The sequence below is a fragment of the Vulpes vulpes genome, chromosome 3 (genome assembly GCF_048418805.1).
Source record: "Vulpes vulpes isolate BD-2025 chromosome 3, VulVul3, whole genome shotgun sequence".
In the NCBI taxonomy this organism is placed as follows: Eukaryota; Metazoa; Chordata; class Mammalia; order Carnivora; family Canidae; genus Vulpes; species Vulpes vulpes.
In genome coordinates, this window is record NC_132782.1 from 52,589,748 (window position 1) to 52,614,939 (window position 25,192).

The 25,192-nt window shown below is 40.3% G+C and overlaps 1 protein-coding gene across 46 annotated transcripts in view; it reads right to left on the reverse strand.

The window, feature by feature from the left end:
- Positions 1–7,956: 7,956 nt before the first annotated feature.
- The window catches only part of LPP (LIM domain containing preferred translocation partner in lipoma), a 657,925-nt gene continuing 640,689 nt past the window's right edge, over positions 7,957–25,192 (reverse strand). For all 46 annotated transcript variants that reach the window (XM_072752457.1, XM_072752453.1, XM_072752428.1 and 43 more), the window contains 3 exons: positions 20,254–20,432; positions 14,471–14,591; positions 7,957–11,531 (listed from right to left, as the gene is read on the reverse strand). In XM_072752457.1, the coding sequence (XP_072608558.1) occupies positions 11,403–11,531; positions 14,471–14,591; positions 20,254–20,432 (429 nt within the window). In that variant the 3' untranslated portion in view covers positions 7,957–11,402. The remainder of the gene's footprint in view (positions 11,532–14,470; positions 14,592–20,253; positions 20,433–25,192) is intronic.

Below are 25,192 nucleotides of genomic sequence, written 5' to 3' on the forward strand. Positions count from 1 at the left end.
CAAAATTTAAAGAGCTTTTTCTTTTCCTTTTTGGCAGCCACAAAAATGGGTCAGGTCTAGGAATTATTAATTTCCCGGCCTGAAAAACCCAAGTGTTTTAAAATAAGATTTCTTTTTTTGAAGGATCAGCTTTCTTGGAAGATGCTTGTATGTGCATATGTGTGAGAGGGTGTGCACGCACGTGCACGGGTGTGTGTTTTAAAGACAACGCAATTGTGTTTTCCCTACATATGGAGGACTGTATCATGCAGAATGGAGGAAGGAAAAGTTTTATTCATAATTTTCTTTACATTATGTAAAGGGAGATCAGGGTTTGTGACTCCCTTTTTTTTTTTAAAGGGCTGCTTCTTCATCTTCACTGCCTCCCTGCCCTTTTGTTCCTGCTGAGGAGATGTCACAGGTTCCACTCATGGATGTCCCTACCTAGGTGTACTCACCTAGATAATTCTCGAGAGTTCTCAAAATTCTTCTCTCTCTACTCATCCGCTCTTGGGTGGAGATACTCCATCTATCCTACAAGAATTGCTCTCCACTGCGTCAGCCAGAGCATTGATCAAGCCTCACCAGAAGACAAGGCTCCTTTTTCCAAGCTCTGACTGTTGCCATTTCTGCCAAGGGTACTACCCTGCTGGCCCCGCTGGCACGTCCTTTGTATTCCAGGTGTGAAGTGTGGAAAGGAGTGAGAGGCCATTTGTGACTTAATTTGGCCCTCATTAATCCCAGGGAATAAGCAGAGGGACAGTGAGAGTGGCTTGATGGATGGTAGCTTCTAGGGAGGGAAAAGCCTAGAAAGCTTATTAGATGAGATCATTTTAAAGGTTTCCTGCAGGAGATTTAACTCAGATGAAGAGAGAACATCTTTCAATCAGTTCACCGACTTTAACTTGAAGCCAAACAACTATAATGAGAAATGGGAGGAAATAAAAACCTAAGAGCACCCATCAAAAGGCACATCTTCCTGAGAGATGCAGCTCAAGGGAAGGAATGGTGGGTTGTTGGTCTGCCATGTAGGGTAGCTTCTAGAATATACACAGTGGCTTACAAGCGAGCATCCTGGGGACAACACAGTACCAAACTCCCTGGAGTAAGCACACACAGATCACAAAACCACGATGGCCTGGGAAGCCCCGTCTGCCAAAGGGCAAACACCAAATAGGGAGGCTGCATTCGGTCCTGCTGCCTTTGCTCCCAGACATTTCAAGGTCATAGGTTGGTAAGGTGGTTGGGAAATGCCTGGTGCAGTGACATACTCTGTGGGGCCTCAATAAATGTGAACTGAGAAGGAGAATAATAGGCATTGCTTACCTCCAGCACTTTCCATCTCTGTGGGGCATAAATCGTAACCCCCGGGAGAGAGACTGTCTTAAGGACCGAGTCGCCTCTGCCCTCTGCCGCATTCGAAATGATACAATCTTGGTTGATATGCTGAACCTCACAGTTCCAGAGTTTTCCCCTTAATGTAAAGTAAACCAACCGTCTCCGGGGAAATTTGCTGCAGTGTGCTTCGGTGGCACAGCTGTTTGTTCTTGGCGGTGGCCTTCCCCCACTGACATCATCACAGTGCTGATGTCGGATCAGATGATAGAATGCCTAGTAGTTTCCCACAGGATGACACAGACCCTGCACGCAGGATGGCAAGGCAGCACCGGGCACACGTGGCTTTGCCACCTGAGGTCTCTAATGGTCCATGAGAACTGCCCTGGCTGCCTTTGAGCAGGGCACACGAGTGTGTGTGAAGCATATACTGTGCTCTGAGGTAGTCTGTGCCCTGAGAGTGGCCACTGGAGAGAGCACTGGACTTGCACGACCTGGCTGTGTCCCCAGATCTGCCACTTACCAGCTGTATCGCTTTTGGCAAGTCACTTAACGATTCCGAGCCTCGGCTCTCTCTTCTAGGATAGGGCTATTAATAACCTTCCTCCCAGGGCTGTTTCATGTGTGAAAGCAGTTTGTAAGCTCTCTTAGGAATTATTATTTTAGAGCTCAGAAAGCCACCCCCAGGTCCTGCCCGGGAGACTGATGACAGATTCTGCCGACAGGGCTCTCTAATTCAAAGCTGGGGAGGGGCACTACTGGCGGTGCATGGGAACCCAGGGTGCTGATAAGAGAATCTGTACACTTCTGCCTAAGACCAGAACATAATGTCACCCCTTCCTCCAGGGACGAATTTCCTTTGGCAAACAACAACTGGACAGAAGTAAAGACTTTTGACAGAACTACTCTCTTTTGCTTTTGACTTCTTCCTTTTTAGAAGTGGAGATCAGGGGCGGGCACGTTTCAACATTTCAAGGTCATTAGCAGCAGGCCAGGTAACTGGAGTGGACTGCTCATGAGTTGGTCACTGGGGGAGTCCAAAAAGCTACTTACCAACTGTCGGAACACTTTGTCTTTTGAGTTAGAAAATAACAACAACAACAACAACAAAATACTCATAAACTCTAAAACCTGACCCTCAGAAAATCCTTCAGACCATTTTTAAGGATTTTTTAAAAGGTTTTGTCATCTTTAGCTAATAATGAAGGTTTCCCTTTTAAAGTAATATGTTCCCAAGATGAAAACAAGTATACGTGGAAGGAAAATGAAGGGAGGAAGAACATTTTACTGTGTACTAAAGATTAGTTTTGTGTGGCACCTGGGAGAAGAAGTCATGAGCTTGTTGATGCAGGTGATGCTTCAGCAGAGTCTGGATTGTCACTTAGCAGTGAATTGGCAAGGGAATTTTAACACCAAGTGGAATAGATGATGGCTGGGTCCTTTCCAACCGTTGACCTAAAGCCATAGGAAAATAAGGATGACTTGCTTCTTCTCTTGCAGGGTTCAAAAGACACATGTGTTTGCTCCGAGAGTAATCTGTTATAAAGCTTCCTGTTCATAATGTATGTGCTGGTTTATATTTTGGCAGTCGTCCTATCTTCCAATTATAAAGAGGCAAGATAGAAAATAGCAATTGAATTAGATTTCCTCTATGTCTTTTACCTTCCCATTGACCCTGAATATCTGGAAAGTTTTCCTCCTGTTAAGGAAATTCCATAATCCATAATACTTAAAGTAGAGGGTCTTTTCTAAGGATAGCTTGTGCTTTTCTGTTGTTTCTAGTGCCTTAAATAGTCTTCCTTCAGCGTTTCCACATTAACTCAATAAGTCAGTTCAATATTTCTTACCAAGTTTCCCTCCTCAACGAAGCCCTACTGATGCCACTAGAAAGGAGTACCCTTCTTAATGCTATCGTCCTGAAACATATTGAACCTGTTTGATCTTATTGCAACTGGACCGAATCAAAGTTACTTAGGGGCTGATTCTATTATAGTAATTATTAAATTAATATGAGAAAGGGATGTTGGACTGCCATGTAGGGTAGCTTCTAGGAAATACACAGAGGCTTACGTGTTAGAAAGGTTAAAAAGACAAAATAAAGAGAAATACGGACTCCTAAGAATAGTTCCTAATTGATCATGTAGGGAAGCTGTTTGCCTGGTCTAAAGTGCAACATCTCTAGGTACAAACATGGGAGAACAAAAGAATGGAAGTGAATCTCAAAACCAATTAGCAAGTACGTATTTATGTTAAACCTAGAAAGTAGCCAGAACTCTTTTTCCGCATTCAGTAATGGGAACATGGGCAAAAAAAATGTGTTATTTCTGAGAAGACAGAGACAAAAGGAAGAGTAGGTTTAAAGAGACTTTATAAACATTAACCAAGAAGTGGGAATCTCACGGATGGCATACAAGTTAGCTTGCTTCTTGTTTTCAGAATGACTTTAATTTTGGCTACATCAAAAATAGGACACAAAGTAAAAGGTCTGTTTTGTACACATGGAAGATCTAGCCTCATCTGCCTTCCACTCTCCTGAGTCTGAGTCCTTGGTGGAAATTTCCACATTGGCTATCAGTTTCTTTTGGGTGACTTCAAGTCCATTTACTTTTCAACTCCAGAACAAAGTTTTTCCACCTAGCCTGACCCAAGGTGATTACTAAGCCTCATCAAGTAGAGTGAAATAGAATTAGAAACTATTTATACAACTGTTCAAAGGAGAAGCAGTAGGGTGATTGGACTTGACATCATGTCAATAAATGGGAAAGAGTTGAAAGAGTTAGTGATATCTGATCTTGAAGTAAAGATTTAGACATTAGAATCGTTTTTGCAAAGCCCTGCAGAAAAAAATTATACGCAGCAGGAGAAAGAACTTTTGTAGAAAAGAGTTGCCATAATAGTAGAATGGACTGCTGGGAACAGTACTACATACTGGCCAGGTCTAGGAAATGAGATGGTGACTTGGCAGCAAAATAACAGAAGAGATTCAGATTCTTAAAAGGCCCATGATTCTATATTTGTCTGGCAACACCACCAAAGGATGTCTGGGGTCAGCTATAACCCTCAATGCTAGTGTAGAACACAAGACGATATAGCGACATCGGTCTTATTCTTGGTAAATCATTCTACTTCTGGTGTTTAGAAGTGAACTAGAAGCTACGGTCAGTGACAGGTTGACTGAATCCATTATATGGGTTGTTTAATAAGGCTGCCATTTGGGTCAGTTAAATGTCTGTCAGAGTTAAATGAATAAGGTTTTCTCTTGCCCCTAAGTTAATGAGTAGCTTGGAAAACTTTAAAAAGGTGTATTGTAAGGAAAGATTAATGCCAGTATCTTAAATTATTACAAAAGAATTAGCTATAGGTTTTCTCCTCTCTCTAGTATGTATAACTTTTCATTTGCAGAATATTAATTTTTGTTTATAACAAAGGCTTGGAAATAGAGATATGTATTAGTGTGGTTAGACTGTGGATAAATTAAGTAACAATCAGAAATAAAGACCAAAGATTTTAGTAATTTTTTATGTGATTTTAAGGGGAAATGTTCATGAATTTAACAAAAATGCATCTTCCATACCACTTTCCACAAAATAAGCCACACATGCCTGTTGGATAACTAAATAGTGTCTATAACTTTTTGTACAAGGGGCAGAAAAGTAAAATAGAGAAAGGAATAAGTGTCCTTTTAAAGGAAGATAGGCCATTTTATATTTCTTTCTTTTAAAGTTAGTAAGATAAAGTTAATTTTCTGTGTTTGCAACTAAAAAAGAGAAAACTAGTCTAAATAAGTTATAATTTGGATGTTTAGGGATGGCATTACAGATTAGTGGATGATTGGGTTTCAACAAGAGAACCACAGATCTAAAAGCTTCTACTTACTGTCATCATCAGGCAAGTACTGGAAAGGGATAAAACCTTTCATGAGTGAAAGCAGAAACCTCTAACCTTCAGAGATGCTTAGGGTGCAGTGCGGTGTGCCCAAGAATATGTATCACCATCTTTCAGGCTGAGCATGAGCTATGCCCCTCTCTTGGAGGGGATGAAAGGACATGCATTATAAAGTTCTGGAGTAGCTCTGATCCATGTTGTGGGGCCTAGCAGCTGCTGTCATTTCACTTTCTTCTGACAAGGGAAAAAAATATTGTTATCTATAGTGATTTTTCAATACATAGTAAACTTGGAAGTATAAATATTTTACTTGTTCAAACAACTACAATTGCTGATCCCTAAAACCCCTCTGATGTTTTCAGAGTTATACTTTACAAAAACTCTCCGGCCATCATTTTAATTAGACTGTCCCTTTTCTTAAATCCCTCCTTTGTCTTCTGAATCCCACTCTACGTGGAGACAGGTTAAAAACAAACAAACAAACGAACAAACGAAAACCAAAACCGCACAAAACTCTGTTTCTGTATCAAAACAACATAGCCACCGAGACTTGGCAAATTCACTTACGTATTGAATTAACTATATATTAAATATGTTTTGCTTTCCTCACACATGACCCTATGAAAAAGGAAAGTCAATGTAAATCCTGTGAAAACTTAAAGAAAGTAGAAGTGAGAGCAGAGACGCAAAGTAGAAATATATCCCTAGAATTATAAGCTTTTTCCAAACAAATTAAAAAGAAATGGACACAGAGGGCATATTTTTATCAGTACTAGCCAGAGTTCAAAAGAATCTCAAAGCTGAATTTTAACAAGATGCTTTACTGAGAGATCCAGACTTGTTCTTCTCAGGTTGCTTTTTTTGCTTTTTATAAACATACTATAGGCCTGTGAGCTGTGATCTAGGAAAAACTCTGGCACTGACCTACCCTCGTTAAATACTGTGATCCGACTATTAGGATTTAATATTATGCTCATAGGCAAAATGCTGATATGTGTAAAAATTCCAGAAGGATGATAGTTTTTCCTTGCCAGCAGGAAAATTACCAAGTTTCATTAGGAATAAAATAACATGCCACACCACTTAAAAATATGATTGTTTTGTCGGTCAAAATGCTTCGGACTTTAAAAAAAAAAATTCTTAACCTAATCTTAGAAAGATCACTTTGCATATAGCTGAGAAAAGTAGGGCAGTCATAAGTGAATTTGCCAAGAACTCTATGATCTGAGTCCCTGATGAAAACTCATTAAAATAAAACTGAAAGACTCTATTATCTCATCTCGCTTTATGAATAAATACAATCTGGAAAATATGCCCTTTTTAAAAGGAAGGGTTTATGGATGCCATATATATTTGACGGTAGTCGTCTTCTTCCCTTAATGTGATCATAATTCCGTAAAGATCAGAATGCACTGATATAATTTACTTGTGAAAAATCCAAGCCACAATATCATTAATAGGTAGTATGAAAAGAAGGACAGAATGTAAGAAAGGAGGGCAGGAATGAAAAGGGAAGGAAGGAGAAAAAGAGGCAAAGAGGAAAAGAGGAAGAATTCTCACCAAATCACGGAGCTTTAATCAGATAATTTTTTTAAAGTTTGAATAAGCTACCCCAAACAACAGCCTCTTGAGAAGAGTTTCCTTCTAGCTATCTGTCACATAAATAACAACCTGAAATGTCCACAGTTGTACGTACCATAATAATGACTCAGAACTCAATCCTGCTCCCAACTGGTTCTGTCCACTATTAAATTAAGACCACAGACAAGCCAAAAAGCTATGACAATTACTAAAAGTAAATATGTGCTGAATGGTGGTAAAGGCTCATACTGAAGTCTGCCTTCATTATCTGACTAAGATTAGAGTAAGACCAAAAATAATCACTAAACATCTGAAACATCACCTTCTGGCATAAAAGTGTTCTCTTAATTCAGGAATCCATAAGGTACTTCTCCGAGAGACAAGGAGAAAAGAAACACTATTAAAATACATTAAGATAAAAGAGTTTACATTTATCTGGATTTTGTTTTCCTTTTTGATGAGTGGATCTTGGAAATTTGGGAGATGATTGCTAATGTTATGGACTCTCCACTGGAGTATTCGTAGTAGTGTAGAGATTCTTTAGACATAAGGCACACATACATGTTGCTCTCTGATTGTCTCCCATGAAAGTGCACTGAGAGAGCGATCTCAAGAAAGGGACTTCAGGCACATTTTGCAGAGGTACATCTTTTTCAGCCTACTGGTTTCCTACAGATGGCTAAAGCAGGGTATGGAACATGCTGTCATATTTCATTCATAACACACATGTACTGCAGCTCTAGGCAACAGATGGACAATCACTTGTTTAAACTACAAATGTGAAATACTAAGGTAGAATGGCAATATTTCTAGAAATGTCTATGAGAAAAAGAAGCCTTTCCAAGCCAAGAGGAGTGGTGAGAGGCTGGGAGGTCACACCAGTGTTTCCCTGATCTCCCTAGCAGCTGCCATAATTTCCCCGACACCCTTCAAAACTTGATGATGGAGGGATCAGGGGGCAGCCAGCACAGATTTGACAAGAGAAGCCCAAACCATATCAAATAGAAATAACACTGTTATTCATGGCTGGTTCACATTAATAGGGTTTTTACTAACTAGGAAAACTGTTGTTAAGTTGTGTTTTTTAGAGTCCTGTCTATATTCAATGAACCCTCTTCTAGAGCCCCATTGTAAAAGTGCTCTCTTTCTTCCTCTGAACCCAAATAAAAACACTTGTTTAAATGTAGTTAGAGTTTTATATACTTTAAACATCACCATAAACATCTTTGCAGAATCTTGTGTGGCGAGAAAACAGCGTTAGTGTTAACTCTGCTGCATTAGTCAGCATACAGCCAATGACATAATTTTGATTTGAGAAGTTGCCCCTACAAAAACAATTTATCAACGACAGGAAAAAGAACCCACATCTTTGAGCTGCAGAGATGTCCAGCATCTCAAAGCCTTGATGTCCTATGTTGGGACACATGACTTAGTTTTGAGTTTAATGCTATTTGAGTTAAATGCAATTTTGCTTGCAAATAAGACTCCACATTGAGTCAGTGTGAGCTAGGGATCCTGATAGTGAAGAAATTTGATTTTGAAACCGTGTGCAGAGCCCATGACATAGTGGGTTTTTTTTCCTTTTCTGTGTCTCTCGTTACACAGAATTACCAAATATTTGTGTTCTTGACAATTTTTTAAAGCCTGTATATTTTAACAAACTTTCTTTTATAAACTCTGATTTTTCTATTATTTATGAATTTAAATAATAATCCAGACAATATACTCAAAGACAAAAGAATTATAATTGTTAAGGTCATATCATCTTTCTGTCTCTGTTATAGGCAAAATTTCACATAACTAAAAGAGTAAAGAGTGATTTGGCATTGTTTCAACCAAATGATTAATAGAAAAGATAAGAAAGCAATATAAATCATATACTTAAGAAATCCTGGACTAAAATATGTAGGATCCTTTCCTTATTATACCTTGTGAAAGAAAAGAAATCTAAATCTAGATATTTCTGCATATGTGTGTGTGCACATTCATTATTATAAAAGTATAATAAGTCTATATTAAAAAGAGATTTATTTTAAAACTCTTTGGTAAAGATACTCTGAGGTTATGTGATAAAAATGTACTATAAAGATTGAAAGCAAGCAATATTCTGGCAATGCCACAGTGATGGGTATGTGACAGCATTTTCTTATAACTTTCTCTTTAAAATGTTTTGGCTTGTAAACATTTAGTTACACGAGGACTTAAATGTAACAAACAAGTAGAATGTCATTGCATTTTTATAGTATAAATATTTCATACATTTTCCTCTTTTAGCAAAATTCATAATACTATGACTGCTCTTCAAGAGATAAAATCCATCTCTCAATAAATTGGGCTTTGGGCCTAAACATGATTTCCCCCGAAGTATTTCATAGAAAACAAACTGCTGAAGCCATTCAAGCAAATTACATTCTCTCTCCAATTGTCTGAAAGTCAGTGCTCTTTGAGGTAATCAGCATGTCTGATCTTGGATTTGGAGGACAGAAATTCAGAAATATAGTTTCACTATTGTATCCAAAAATTCACATGCTGCCCAAAATGAATCCCATTGTATTTCACATTAAGAAAAATATAAGACCAATGATAAGAGTAGCAAAGTAAGGGGGAAAAAACAAAGTTTTCCAAGAAAACTTTGCAAAGCTGTAACTTTGGCAGTCACTTTGGGTGACCAAGGCAAAAGAGCCACAAATTAACTTAGATGAACTTGTGATCATAGGCTTAAGAATTTCTTAAAAAAAAAAAAAAAAAAAAAGAAAAGAGAAGAAAAGAAAACAGAACCATTTTTACAATCATTTCTGCTAAAGTAAAATAAATGTAATTGGCGTTCCTGAGGCACGGGGTATAAATCAAAACATGCACAAATAACTTTTCATTTCTGTTCTGAGCTTTAAAATAAAAAATTAAAGTAAATGTCAGAAGAGAAAATCGACTTTATCACTTTATAATCATGAAAAAGGTATTTGTGGACTCAGGGAAGGGCGCCTAAGGGAATGTAACTCTACTTGTTATATTTGATTTCTTAAACTGGGTGTTATGTATACAGGGATTCATTATATTATTATTTATATTTTGTGTCTATTTAAAATACTTCATAATTTAAAAGTATATACTTGTGGAAGATTTGAAGAAACGTTTAAGAAATCTCAATCCAAAATATTTGATTAGTTTACAAAATGGCAACCTGCCGTTACAAAAATGGGTGTCTCTCTTTAAAAGAAACAAGTCAGAACCCACTAGAATGGTTCTGTAGTTGGCAAGCAAGCGTTTCAATGCCCAGTAAGAGTTTGAATAAAGATTCCAGGCAGAGACTCTGCATATTTTTAGCTCAGAAAAAAAGCAAATTTTTTTTCAGTGATTGTCTTTGAAAGTGTGGTGTAAATGTCACATCCATGATAGGACAACATCTCCCCACGATATGCAATTTGAGTTGCGGCAGGATTACGGTAGTAATGAAATGGTTTCACATTTTTTTCAAGCTTTCCTGTCTTTTTAAAGTAAACTAAACAAAACTACACAATTTTATTTTGTGTGCTCTGATTTGCAGTTGTCAGGCAAAAAGGACCTGGGCCTGGGGGACAAAAAAAAAAAAAAAAGAATAAGAACAGTTCTTTACAACCATCTTCCTCCAGAGAAAACTCAACTTTGGTAGTTGTGTTTGGATATTATTAAAAAAAAAACAAAACATGGCAGTATTTCGGAGATGAAAAGTGGGACAGTATTGGAAATGTTACGTTCCAGAGAAAACAAAGTTTGTCTGTATTATTACATCTAGGTGGCATGGAAAAGGAAATTCTGAAGATGGTGTTGTGGGATAATAATAGGATTTTCAAAATACCCCCAAATGCTTTTTTTTTTTTTTCCAGCGTGTCCCACTGGTAATTCCTTTAGGAAAAAAAAAGTGAATTTTGGCTCTCTCTCACCAATATCTGTTTACAAATGAGCCCTGACCACTGGTCACTAGAGATTTTGAATTTCCAATCAAATTAGGTTGCAAATTAAATTGGGGCTTGTTTTAACCTATGTAATTTACAGCTTAAATTCTTTGTAGCCTAACACACGTGGCGCACCTTCCCCCCACCAACCCCCCAAGGGGCATGGCTGGTTTAGAGCAACAAGATGCGCTTTTCAATACACAGAGAAAGAATGGCTATCCTTTCTGATCCCAGGCCATGGGGAGCTGATAGGATGGGACCTTCAAGCCTCAAAGCACCTGTGAGTCGCCCGACTCACCCAGGAAAAACTGTGCGACAGCAAATACCACGCTAAAAAAAGCCATTCAACCAGATGAAAAGTGAGACAAACACAGGGATTAAAAGTTAAAGGAATGCAGAAGTGAATGGGATGGAGTATAATCCGTGCAAAAATGTGGAAGTCCTGGGGAACAAAGGCCCATCGAGGTCCTGCATGATTAAATGTGAAATGTGTATTTCGTGAGAACTTACAAGAAAAAAAAAATCTCATCATCTATGTGCTTCTAAAGAAAGGTTAACATTAGAGGAAGAACAGAGACTATCCCACGGCTTGATTGCCTTTCCTGTATTTTCCCATTTCTTTTCTTATCTTTTTCTTGTGTTTCCTTCTTCTCAGAGCCACCAACTAACCAGCTAAGCAGGCGACTGTATTTAAAGGTCGGTGCTGGCTTTGGCGGTGAGCACCCTGATGCGGGCAGAGTTGCAGGTCTTGCAGAGGATGTGTCCGTCCAGAGGGTAGCAGCCTTGGTTATCTCCTTCGGACAGGAGACCGCCACAATCCTGGAAAGACAGATGCAAGGGTTGTGAGTGCACCTGGAAGCAACGTGCGTGAGGACTGCGCTCCTTCGCTTGCCATTTGAGGCCTCCACAGCATGGCCACTAACTCTCCTTTCCCCGTACCATCAGCCCCCTCTGGTCCTTCCCCAGGATACAACACCCAATAAGAGATTTGGGGACATAAATACACACGGGGTAAAATGACACCCCCCTCAGGTTGCTTCATAGGAAATGCGAGTCCAAAAAAGAGAAGAACCTGAGGATCTGGGAGCCCCAGGTACTGGTTTTGTTTTCAGCTAAGCATTGAAAACAGCAAGAGCAAGAGAAAATAAGACAAGAAGAGATCCCTAACGGCTAAGTCCTCTTTGCCCTTTATCATGAGTCCAAGGATCTCTCAAAAGGAATGCACAGGTGCAGCGACAGAATTCCGGGGCTGTTTCTGGGCAGTGGCAAAGCTGTAGAAGGCCTCCTTCCAAGCAGAAGGGCCGAAGGGCCCACATTACGCTCTGCATCCTGGTTCAAGCTGTAGTGGGAAAATAAAACCCTAATGTGTGCTGGGAGTATTGCTTTGCTGCACTTTCTGAAGGAGACAGTGTGGTGTAGAGGAATGTGGTGGAAGGGGAGACAGCCCACCCCTACACCCATGGGGCATCCCTTAGCTCTCCCCCAGTGTCACTGAAAATAATTCCTCATGTCCTACCTCACCGAGGGTTGGGAGGATCAAAGAGGAAAATGGATGTGAATATACTTCGAAACAAATTCGAGGAGCTACAGAGCTGTAAAGGATCAAAGGACCATATGACTGTCCTTCGCACCTCTGCAGCTCCATTTTGGAAAGTGTCAAGTAACAGCCAGCCAAATTTTGGTCCTTAGCTTGGAGAAAATGGAAGTTTCTTTGCAAAGAAAAACACAGTACTTCATCTGGAAGTGCGTGCCCTTGCTAACTTTAGGAGAACTCTTCTAAAAGGCCACCACCACTGCATGCCCTGCTTCTACAGTCTATAAAGAGAACAAGGAGGTCACTGGGGCTCATATCTGCATTTGACTAACAATGACATGGAAGCTCAGAAAGGGTATCGCCTACAATACCCCAGCAGCGCCAGTGGCTGCAGGAGCCAGGCTTCCCAGAAGTTGGCTTTGCACAAATGAGCCAGCAGGTATTCTGCAGCTCTAGAGGCATTCGGGACACTGAGCAATGGAATTAGATGAACTCTTCATCGCAATAAAGAAAGAAGGAAACTTCCTAAATGATATGGGTGTAATTATTTAATGAGCTGACATCTATGATCACCTGGGAGCCATGAAGAGCCTAGAGTCAACCACAGTCTTGGAACCATCCACTCCTTGCATCTTAGAGCCAAAAGGGGCCACCTGGGGTGTCCAGGACACCCTCCCTGTTTGTATAGGTGGGGAAGTGAGAAGCAGAGAGGGAAGTGATTTCTCCAGTGTCCTGCAGCATCTGAGGCAGGACTAGAATGATGGTCTGTCCTCTTCTAACCCAGAGTTCCTCCCATTCTAGAGCATTGTTTAAAAAAAAAAAAAAAAAACTCATGGGACTTTAAAGCAAACTTACTTTTTACTTGCTCTCATTTAATCTGGAAGGAGAAAAAGGCACCCTTTGTGCAACTCTGGGCGCCAAATCCCAAGCCATGAAAAGTCAAAGCCTATTGGTATGCATAGCAAGTGTGTGAGCAATGTCGGAAGCTTCTCTTGCTTAAGCCTCAGTTTCTCCATCTGTAAAATGACCTTGAAAGCATCTATCTGCTCTCTCACACTTATGATTCAGGCCAGTTCTAAGGCTGGAGGTGGTTGTTCCTCTGTCGTCATAAAATCTGGTGTAAAAGCTGTTAGTTTATTATCTTTTCTCATGTTAAGTACACAGAGAGAGACATAGCTTGGGCTCTAGGGCCAAAGAGCCCTGCGTAAATCAGGTAGTCAGTTTCCACTAACGCAGTGAGTGCCATGAGCACAGTTCAAGAGAGCCAATGGCAGCTCCACCAGCCTGGGTGTTTTGGGAAGATCACCCAGTGGGACTAGATGAGCTACTGTCATGAGGGTGGGACGGTAAGGCAATTACTACTACCCTTTGCAGAGAGAAGAGGGAGCTGATAACCACTGCCCTCAGGAGAGCTAGTAGAAAACAAGGAAACTGCTTCCAAAGGGGGGCTCTGGGTAACTAGAACCAGGATAAGAAGATGTTTTAAACTCACTTTCTGAATGTGATGCCCTTTTGATACGCAGATTATAGGGGATTATATAGCCACTGCTCTTGGCTATGGAAAGGACTATTATCTCTTCGGCAAGAAGCCTTCCTGTCACCTGCAGCCTGAATCACCAGTCTCTTGTGTGTATTCCCATAGCACTCACACATATCTCCCCCGGAGCCCTTAGTGGTCGCCTGACCACCCGTCTTCTGAGCTAAGTCAGTGCTTGTAACTCAACCAGTCTCCATGACTTGGAGCGCCAAGTTCCCACCCCTTTGAGAGGAGTGAATTCTTATCCTTCTCAATGGGGTGAAAATGGCATCTCTTTCCCATAGACTAGCAGAGCCATGGTTAAAGATTCAGTGTAATGGTAATCATAATGGTAACAAGAATATCATTTGTCACTAATTTAGCATTTTGTGATTTACAATGTCCTTTAGCACACAGTTTTGCATTTTAGTTTCTCAGCCATATTTGGGGAGGTTAATAAGAATTTGAGTCCTTTTCACAGGTGGGGAATTTGAGAGTGGGTGGTGAAGTGACTTAGCCAGTATCACTAGCATTAAATGAAGGCCTAAGATCTAAAACCCAAGTCCTGTGAGCACAGGCACCCAAGTCCTGTGAGCAAAGGCCTTCCAGATTGAATAACTGCTGTTTTTGTGAAAACCCAGCTCTGTTGAGCCTCTCCAATGCCTGCTGTGAACTGACAGGGTGTGGGAGCATTTACCACAGACCGACCTCACACCGGTAGCAGTGAACATGGAAATCACGATCCAGAGCCACAATCCGGACAGTCTCCTCCTGGCCTGGGGCTGGCATGATAGGCTCCTTGCACACAGAACATCGGGGAGCAAATTTCCTGAAAATGGAGAATACGGTACTGGTTAGACATTGAGTATTTAAACTGACAAATGGGTGCGACCCAGAAGTGAGAAGAAGAGGAGCCAGCCGAGGGTCAAGACAACTGCTCTGTCATCTTGTGTGACCCTGAGCAAGTTCCTTTCCTTCTCTGGGTCTGCTTCCTCTGGTGTAAAATAAGGGATATAGACTGGGTGACTGTTGAGGTCCTTCTAGACCATAAATACTGTGATATCTGGGGAGGTGGGGAGTTAGCGTGTGTACCCCTTATGCATGAAGAACATCTAGGTGCTATTGGCCACCTGGTAAGTGCCATGGAAGTCTCTTGTGGATAGATTCTAAACACAAAACCTGGGCTCGGGCAGGGTCCTGGGGCCCTTACTTGTTTCTTTTGCTTGATTTTGTCTTGTTTGGTTTCTGCTCTTAGACTCTGCTTTTTTGGCTCCTAGAGTGCTTCCAGGCCCTACACAAATATTCTGAGGTTGGTGACTGTGTCATTCCCACTTATTAGAGCCTCTTTCTCTGAAACTGAGCTCTAGGAATTAACATGAGAAATCTCAACCCCTTATCTTTTTAAAACAGCAGAGGTCAGAGAGTTTAAATATGCCAAACTTTACACCAAACTTGCTATGACCATGTCTGGACTTCCTACGTTTTGGTTGTGTGAAACTCTGGTTTGAAAAGAAAAAAGTTCAAAAGCTGCCAAGTTCTTTATTTTTTAGAGGGTTTTAGCACCTTTAAAAGGTATGAGCATTTACACGTGTAGATATACATATATGTGTGCTTTTGAGGCTGTTGGTGAGGAATTTTAATATTTCCTCATCTCTTAGTATTCTTTAATATGACCAACGGCCCTAAAATTTGTTTCTCATAACAGATTAAGAGGCCGCAAATACAGGCTGTGCATTCATCTGCATCTCCTGGAAATTAGGGGTGGCATTTGGGAAGGTGTGAAATGAGACATGATTTGAAATGGCCAGGGATAAAAACTGAAAGGATGGGGGGAAAAAAAAGGAGAAACAGACTCTGGAAGTCAGTTTTTTTCATGGTAATGGTTTTGAGATTAATGACGTTAAAATTTATCTATTTGTAGTGAGACTTAAAAAGAAATAATGATAGTAATCTAATACTTTGCAGAGCACTTTATGGTTGTCAAAGCATTTTTACATACATTATACTCTATATGTACATATTAATTTTCTTGGCAGCACCCAAAAGGCATCTGTGTGGCTGCAATCTAAATAAATATGAATTAAGCAGCAGATCAATTGATTGCTATGAAAGAAAAATTAAAAGGATCATGGTACAACTGCAGCAGTAATCAGAGTTGTTATAATTGGCATTTTATGCGAGAAGTTTACACTCAGTGGTAAAAAAAAAAACTGCTTTGGACTACCTGATTATTTTTGAATCTGGGTCATCAGTAGTGAAATAAGCAGGCTTCTGGAATCCAGTGCAGAATTTCCTTTCCCCAAGCCTATCGGGACTGTAAACTCAAAAGTATGTCTTGCCTATCATTGAACTGTGAGCCTGCCCCTCTTTCCTCAAGTAGAATTACTTATTTCTTTAGGATAAAATACCTCTCACTGAATTTGCCTATTTTAGTAGTAATTATTCGCACACCTTTGGGGACCACTAAACTGTGAGCTTCCAGCTGGCAGGTTTTGCTCAACCTCTGAATCTCCAGAAACCAACTCCTGTGACCAGGGCAGACAGCAGAATTTCAGGCTATCTCTAATGAAATGAACTGTCCGCCATTTTGCTCTATAAAAAGATGTGAGTTGGACCTTCCTTTATGTTCAATCTCAAGGTCTTTCCTCTTTGGAGAGGCATAACTTGTATTCTTGCTGAGTAATGATTGCTTCCTACCCATTGGCCTCATTTCCATGATGGGGAAAAAACAATGTGAAGAGACAGGAAGTGGTTTCCACAGTCCCCACAGTGTTCCTTGGCCGGCATTTTGAAGACTGTTCTAAATCCCAGGTGGTCTGTTTCAAGGCTCAGCTCACTAAGCAGACAATAATAATAATAATATAATAATAAAAATAGATCTGATAAAAAACCCCTTTTGATGGTTCAAATGGCTACCATATATTGTGTGCTTATTATATGCCAAGGCTTGTTAAGCACTCTGTGCACTTGACCTCATTTTTTTACTGACAGCAACATTATGAAGAAATAGTTTTTATCATTTCTGCTTCACAGCCATGGGAGCCAAGGCTCCGAGAGGGCCGGTCTTAATCATCTTTGTCCTGGCACATTTCTGGCAATCAACAAATGGGTGCTGATTAAACAAATAAGTGGACGAGTGTAATGTCTCTGATAAGAAAGCACAGATAGTGAAATAAAGGCTCAAATGCAATGAAAGGGTCAGCTAAATAAGCCAGCTTTTCTGAGCTCACTGTCCTGGCAGTGGGAATATAGAAATAAACTAGGACTCCAGCAATCAGACTGGTGAGGAAGTTCTATATATTTCTGCAACTGTTCTATTAGTTGAGATATACACATCCTGTCATATTGCAGAAACGACCTAAGGTGGTAAGGGTAAAAGTGTTTGTGTGTGTGTGTGTGTTCTTTATGATTAATCAGGCTATGCTTAAGTACTAGGCATACCTGATTTACAAAACTCTGCAGAATATAGAGAAAGATATAAATTCAAACAGGGGGATAGGGAGGGGCTGTGGTCAGGGAAGCATTCTCCAAGGAGGTGGTAAATGAGTTGGCATTTGAAAGATGGCCATTTAGGTGAAATTCGAAAGCGTGTGTCTGTGTGTGTGTGTGTGCGTGTGTGTTGATGAGAGATACAGTTTGCCAGGGAACTAGTTTGAGCAGTCATCTGAAATAACATATGGGAAAAGAGTTGCTACCTAATAGGATGGAGGACTTGGGCCAACCTTGTCTGAAGGTGGTTATACAGGGGGTGGCCCATTTACAAGGCCTTTTTTTTTTTTTACAAGGCCTTAAAAATAGTATTTGGGAAGCTTATTACTCAAAGTGCAGTCCAAGACCACCAGAGAACTTGTCAGAAATGCAGAACTGTAGGTCCTACACCCCAGACCTACTGAATTAGAATTTGCAGTTTAACAAGATCCCTAGGTGACTTGTAAGCACATTAACATTTGGGAAGCGCTGGTTTAGAAGACAGGATGCTAAGCAGGCGAGATGAATCCCTTCTCATGGGCCTTCTGTATCTCACAGCAACTTCCACTCCCAGGCTGCTCCAGTTACAGCCAAGCAAATCTTCCTGGAATGGAGAGAAGCCCTTCCTCACTTCGTGGCCTTCTTTATTTCCTGAGTTGTTCCTGCTGTCAGGAATCTCCGTTTCTCACTTAAAATACTCTTCAAATTCTGCTTCCAGAAGCCTATCCAGATCTCAGGGCCAAGTAATCTCTTTTGACTCTGACAGCTCGAGCCTTTGCCTGTGCCTGTCTCATCGTGTCTGGCCCCTTCTGCCTGGTATCACACATGCTCTGCGCTTGTCCCCCCCTCCTCCTGGCAAGCTCCTTGCTGACAGGGGCTTTTCTCTGTGTGTCTGTGCATTTTCTACCCATGCAATTTCTCTCCTTGTATCTCTCTCCTTTAGCACTGGGCACACAGAGGGCTCTTGGTAGATGTGGTTGAATTGGAATGGAAAGATATTTCCTAAAAGCTCAGAGGGAGACCAAGAACAAGCGCCCCCCCAACAGTCCGCAAAAGGAGGCCGTATCCCCCTATGCACCCTCTCCTTAGCCTTGCAATGCCCACTCTGGGTGGGGCTTTTAGCTGCTTTGTGTTCTGGTACGTTCGAGGCTCAGACACAGAGTTCTGTAGAATTTCTCTCTTATTTTCCTTTGGGAAATGGTGAAAAGATAAAAAAGCTTCCCCTCTTACATACCTGCCAATCAAGCAGACATTATTTTTAAAAAATAATTTGTGTTTTAACATGCCATTGATTGGTGGTGGGGGTGGGTGGAGCTGGGGGTTGGAGACAGTTTTTCCCCTTTAGGGGCTAATAAGCCTGCTTGTCTGGAGTGTTGAGACCCCCACACTTACGTCACCAGTCCCAAGTCTCTAATTATGCTCCTCACTCTTAGAAATGAAAGATAAATGGCATAGATATAAACTTCCATTTGTCAGAATTGATTTCCTGTTTTAATTGGTTGGGGGGGGGGGTGTCATGGATCAGTCTTTTCCAGCAACAGAAACACGTGTGCTCTGATTACATCTACCAGTCTTTCTTGGATTAGGGTACGTCTAAGAAAGGAGAGAAACAACCACAGAAACACACTCCCCATCGGTATCTTTTCACTTCCCTTAAATAGATGCAGGTTTTTTTTTTCATGTGTAATTACAAGCTAAAAATATCAACAACGTGAAGTACAATTTATGCTGTGACTGCCCTTTCAAAGTGAGCCCTTACTTGTCTAATTCAGGTTGAGAATTCCTGCCTCTGGGGTTTTTTTAATTCATTCAGCCTCACGTCTTTCAGTGAGATTTTCACTTTCTTTGCTACTTGGAAAGTGGTCAGGAAATTCACTTTTAAAATAGAGGAGTCAGGTCCCCAGACTGCTTGTGGTAAGTTCCTCCTGATTGTTGACAATCAACAGAGCGGTGAAAATTAACCCGCAAGACTGGAGGCCATAGAACGGAGACCCAAACCGATGAGCCTCATGAGCTTTATTCCTGTGAGAGCTTTGGACTGTCCTCAAAGACTCAGACTGCCCAGCAAGCAAGCCAGGAAGCCTCCATGTCTACCACTTACTGATCACCTCTAGGGTTTTCATATGGTTCCTAAATATATGTAACAAATGTCATCAACCCATCAGCCAACTAACAAAAGGGCCAAATCAAAAGAAGCAAAACACGAAACTATGTGATTTTCATGAAAATCCCACAGCTGTAATAGAGGAAAGAGGACCCGATGAATGAGAAAACTGAATAAGGCACATTTTTCCAGGCCCATGAGTAAGTGGTCTTGACCTGGAGACTCTACTTTCCAATCTTCCTCAAAAGACTTGCACTACACTGCATTCGTTAATTTTATTAGCAAGTGTCCTGAGCACAAGAAGGCCTGGGTAGGCAAACAGGTCATGAGAGGATGTGAATATGTTGCTAATGACATGAAACTGCCCCCAAAATGTGAGAGGCTTGTACTTGGAAGAGGAAGTGAATTGTTCTGTGCCCATGTCCATCTCCCTGTGACCTCCTTGCTATAGACTGGCAAAGATGTAGAGGTCAGCTCTATGGCTGTGACACCTCGGGAGCTTTAAAACAGGCTCTGTTCTAATGACCAGACTGAAAAGCTCAGAGGCACTGAGCAGTTTGTCCACTGTAACACATCTTGTTCATGTTGAGGCCAGGGAGGGCTAACCCAGGATCCTTCCTCTTTCCAATGCACATACTCTGCAGCTGAGTCAACTTTCTCAGAACCAGAGCCACATGAAGATGTGACGGATCATCTCCAGGGGAGCCTTCAAGCAGAAGCCAGGCTGGAGGACTGGTTGGATTAAGTGATACCCATTCCCACATTAGAGGAGGGGGATAAGCAAGCTCTTTATAAGGTCTCACCAAATCCTGAGATCCTACGGCTCTGAGAAAGAAAAATGTGTGGCCCAGATATCAGGTAGTAAGAACAGACTCCCAAGGGGACTGGCAGACCGGAAGGGACAGAATAGACTGCCTACTTGTGGAAGTCCTCAATGCAGTGAATGAGGCCACCAGCATCCACGGTGAACGGGATCCCATCAAGGCTGCGGTGGCACATCACACAGGTAAAGCAGTGAGGATGATAGGCCTTCCCGGTGGCTCGCAGAATCCGCTCCATGATGGGCTTAGAGCACACACTGCACTGCTCCAGGGTGTTCTGAGGAGGGAAAGAAAAATGCCAGCGTCAAGTTGGATCTTGCAGAAGCTCCATGTATTTAGTCCCTTACAGCATGACAAGCACCATTACAGACACATTGGCTTATGTGCCTATCACAGTGCTTGGAAGAAGGCAGAGTACATAAGGCAGAGAACATATTAAGGAAACATATAAAATGGATCAAGTGTCTTCTCTAAATTCACCCAGGTGGTAGGTGGCAAATCTAGAACACATGTCTTCTGACTTCTATCTCTCTTCTACCACTGTTAGAAGGCTCAATGGCAAACATTTTTGTTAAGGCAAATATAGTAGCTATTTCTGGTTTTGTTGCAGCGATTTGGTTCTGCTGTCATAGTGTGAAGGCAGTTGTAAACAGCACACATGTAAACAGGCTGTGTTCCAATAAAACTTTGTTGACAAAAGCAGGCTGGATTGAGCTTACAGCCGTAGTTTTTTGAACTCTGAACTACATTAACCCAGGTTCTCCCCTGGAAGAACACTTCACTCTTCTAAAACTTGACTAGACATCAAAAACCTGATGAGGTCACCAAGGACCTTAAGATTTTAGAGTGGTCTGCCTGACAATGGAGACTCGCAGAGGGTGCCAGGTGTAGAAGCCAATCAGAGCTCAACATAATCAAGGAGGCTTTTGATGATTTAAAGCCTTGAATTGAATACCAACCCCAAGTGTGGTACGATGAGCTCTTGATGGAAATGGTGAACCCAGAGGGGTTGCCGTTTTGGGAAGTGAATTAAGAAAGTCAATTTCTCTGGCTTTAAAAATACGCTGAAATTAAAAACAATAACAACAATAAACCAAAGCCCTCCCCAAAAGGGAAACTATATATTGAGTCAGGACTCAGGAAGACTGTTAAAATTAGCCATTAATTTCCATCCTGCCCCAGAATCCCATGCTGTCTTCCCAAACAACCATGTTTCACATGTAATATGCTATATTCCAAATGAGATATCTAGACCGATTCAGTTTGCAATCTTGAATAAACCCAGGATGGGGATTTGATTAGAAAGATACAGGAATGGAATTGCCCTCTTACCATGAAAACTTTTAAATTGCCATGATGCGAGTAATGCCTATTGGTAGATAACTAGTGTGCTGATGTCTCAACCATAGCGAGAGTCTCTGATTGGCTTCCTTGTTTGCATCTCTCCTCCTGTAACACTTCCCTATTCCCAAAGTGACTTCTGGTTTCCTTTCCAAAGCACAGATGGGACCAAGTAACTTTGCTGTTAGCAAAAACTTCTACGGCTCTACAATGTGAAAAGAGCTAGTTCCTTGCCTGACATTTCAACCTCCCTTTCTAGGGTCAGATTTCCCTAATGTCTCAGACTGCTCACTCTTATTCAAACCTTTAAGAAACTTCCGCACTTCTGTGCACTGGCTAATACCTAGTGTGAACCACAATTTGTCATTTTGACCTTTCAAGGTACAGGCCAAAAGGCAACTCTCCAGTGAAGCCTTCCTCAAGGCTTTCAGTTGGAATCATTGCTTCTTTCTCCACCCTTACCAAGCACCCCATTAACATTGCTTATAGCACTTACAGTGTTCATTCTATTAACATTTTTTACACATTTGTCTATTTCTTCTACTAGACTAATTTCTTTAAGGGAAGGGGCCATGTCTTCCTTTTTTAATTTTTAAATTTTAATTCCAGTGCAGTTAACATACAGTGTTACAGTAGTTTCAGGTGCACAATACAGTGATTCAATGATTCTATGCATCACACAGTGCTCATCCTGAAAAATGTGCTAACCTATTTCACCCATCCCCCCACCTTGTTCTCTTTAATTAAGAGTCTGTTTCTTCATTTCTTGCTAACTCTTTTTTCCCCTTTGTTGGTTTGTTTTGTTTCTTAAATCCTACATCAGTGAAATCATATGGTATTTGGCTTTCTTTGCCTTATTTTGTTTGGCATTTTAATCTCTAGCTTCATCCATGTTGTTACAAATGGCAAGATTTCATTATTTTGGCTGAGTAATATTCCATTATCTATCTATCTATCTATCTATCTATCTATCTATCTATCTATCTATCATCTATCTATCTCACACTGTCTTTATCCATTCATCTATTGATAGATGTTTGGGGGTGCTTCCATAATTTGGCTGTTGTAAATAATGCAGCAATGAACCTAGGGGACCATGTATCCTTTCAAATTAGTGTTTTTGTATTTTTGGGGTAAAAACTCAGTAGTGTGATACTGAATCTTAGGATAGTGTTATTTTTAACTTTTTGAGGAACCTCCCTACTGTTTTCCATAGTGGCTGCACCATTTGCATCCCTACCAATAAGGCACAAGAGTTCCTTTTTCTCCACCTCTTTACCTTTCTTGTGTTTTGATTTTAGCCATTCTAACAGTAGTTTGGATTTACATTTCCCTGACAATAAGTGATATTGACCATCTTTTATGTCAGCCATCTGGATGTTTCTTTAGATCAATATCTGTTCATGCCTTCTGCCCATTTTTAAATTGGATTATGACGTGTGTGTGTGTGTATTGAGTTGTATACATTCTTTATATATTCTAGATACTAACCCATTATTGGATATGTCATTTGCAAATATCTTCTCATATTTATTAGGTTGTCTTTTAGTTTTGTCAATTGTTTCCTTCACTGTGCAATAGCTTTTTATTTTAATGTAGTAGTCAATGGTTTATTTTTGCTTTTATTTTCCTTGCCTCAGGAGATATATCTAAAAAAGCATTGCTATGGCCAATGTCAGAGAAATTACTGTCTGTGCTCTCTTCTAGGATTTTTATGGTTTCAGATCTCACATTTAGTTTAATCCATTTTGAGCTTATTTTTGTGTGTGGTGTAAGAAAGTCATCCAGTTTCATTCTTTTGCACGTAGCTGTTCAGTTTTCTCAATACCATTTATTTGAAGAGACTTTTTCCCATTGCATATTCTTGCCTTTTTATCAAAAATTAATTGACCATGTAATTGTGGCTTTGTTTTTGGACTTTCTATCCTGTTTCATTGATCTATGTGTCTATTTATGTGCTAGTACCATACTGCTTGGATTACTACAGCTTTGCAGTATAACCTGAAATCTGGAACTCTGATACCTTCAACTTTGTTTTTCTTTTTCAAGATTGCTTTGGCTATTAGGCTCTTTTGTGTTTCCATATAAATTTTACGATTTTTGTTCTAGTTCTGTGAAAAATGCTGTTGATATTTTGATAGGGATTGCATTAAATCTGTAGACTGCTTTGGATAATATGGACATTTTAATAATATTTGTTCTTTCAATCCATGAGCATGGAATATCTTTCCACTTGTGTTATCTTAAGTGTCTTTCGTCAATGTTATATTCTTTTCAGAGTACAGGTTTTTCACCTCCTTGATTAAGTTTATTACTAGGTATTTTATTATCTTTGGTGCAATTGTAAATGGGATTATTTTCTTAATTTCTCTTTCTGTTGCTTCATTATTAGTATATAGAAATGCAATGGATTTCTGCATATTGATTTTGTCACCTGTTGCCTTAAGGAATTTGTTTATAAGTTCCAGTAGTTTTTGGTGGAGTCTTTAGGGTTTTCTATATGTAGTATTATCATGTCATCTGCAAGTAATCAAAGTTTTACTTCTTCCTTACCAATTTGGATGCCTTTTCTTTTTCTTTTCTGAGTGTTATGGTTATGACTTCTAGTACTATGTTGAATAAAAGTGGTGAGACTGGACAATCTTGTCTCATTCCTGATCTAAGGGGAAAAATTCTCAGTTTTTTTTTTACCACTGACTATGATGCTAGCTGTGGATTTTTCATATGTGGCCTTTATAATGTTGATGTATGTTCCCTCTAAGCCTATTTTGTTGGTTTTTACCATAAATGTTGTACTTTGTCAAATGCTTTTTCTGCACCTATCAAAATGATTGTATGGTTTTAAACCTTTCTCTCATTGATGTGATGTATCATGTTGATTGATTTGTGAATACTGGACCACTCTTGAGACCTAGGAATAAATTCCATTGATCTTGGTGAATGATTTTTTTTCATGTGTTGTTGGATTTGGTTTGCTAATATTTTGTTGAGGATTTTTACATCTGTGTTCATCTGTGATACTGGCCTGTAGTTTCCTTTTTTGTGTGTGGTGTCTTAAAATGGTTTTGGTATCAATGTAATACAGGCCTTGGGGACCATGTCTTAAGAATGTATTTTGCTGTCTCATACCTAGAATAAAACTAAGTCTAGGATGAATGTGTGCAAAAAGAATGAATGAAGGAGTACTGTTTACATCATACCCGGGAATTGCTGGACTGGTCTGACTCTTCTGACTCTGGAATCCATACCAAAATGAATTGGTAAATTCATCACCATCCTCTCCTCAAAGCTGTGGTTGCTGGAGGTTCTGAAATTGCTTAGTATGCCTCTGGTCACAGTCTAAACTCATGGAAACTATTAACCTATTTTCCCCCCATTTTGAAGTGGTGAAATTAAAATAGCAGAAGAACATAAGATGAAAGTTTGGAGAAAATGATGCTCTGGACAATGAGGGCCCTGCTTTTTTTCTATCCTGGTGATCTGAGCTGATGTGGCTGCAAACTGTCTTCCCAGGGCTTGTGTTTTGCTCTTCTGTGGGTTTTAACTTTTTTTTTTTTTTTAAAGGCAGCCCTGTAATGGAGTTGAACAAACCAGAAAATGCTTGACCAGAGAATGTTTTTGTTTGCATTGAGGCTTGGCTACAAGATTTAGTCCATTTACTCAAAACCAGCAGCAGCATATAAGGTTGAGTCAGTT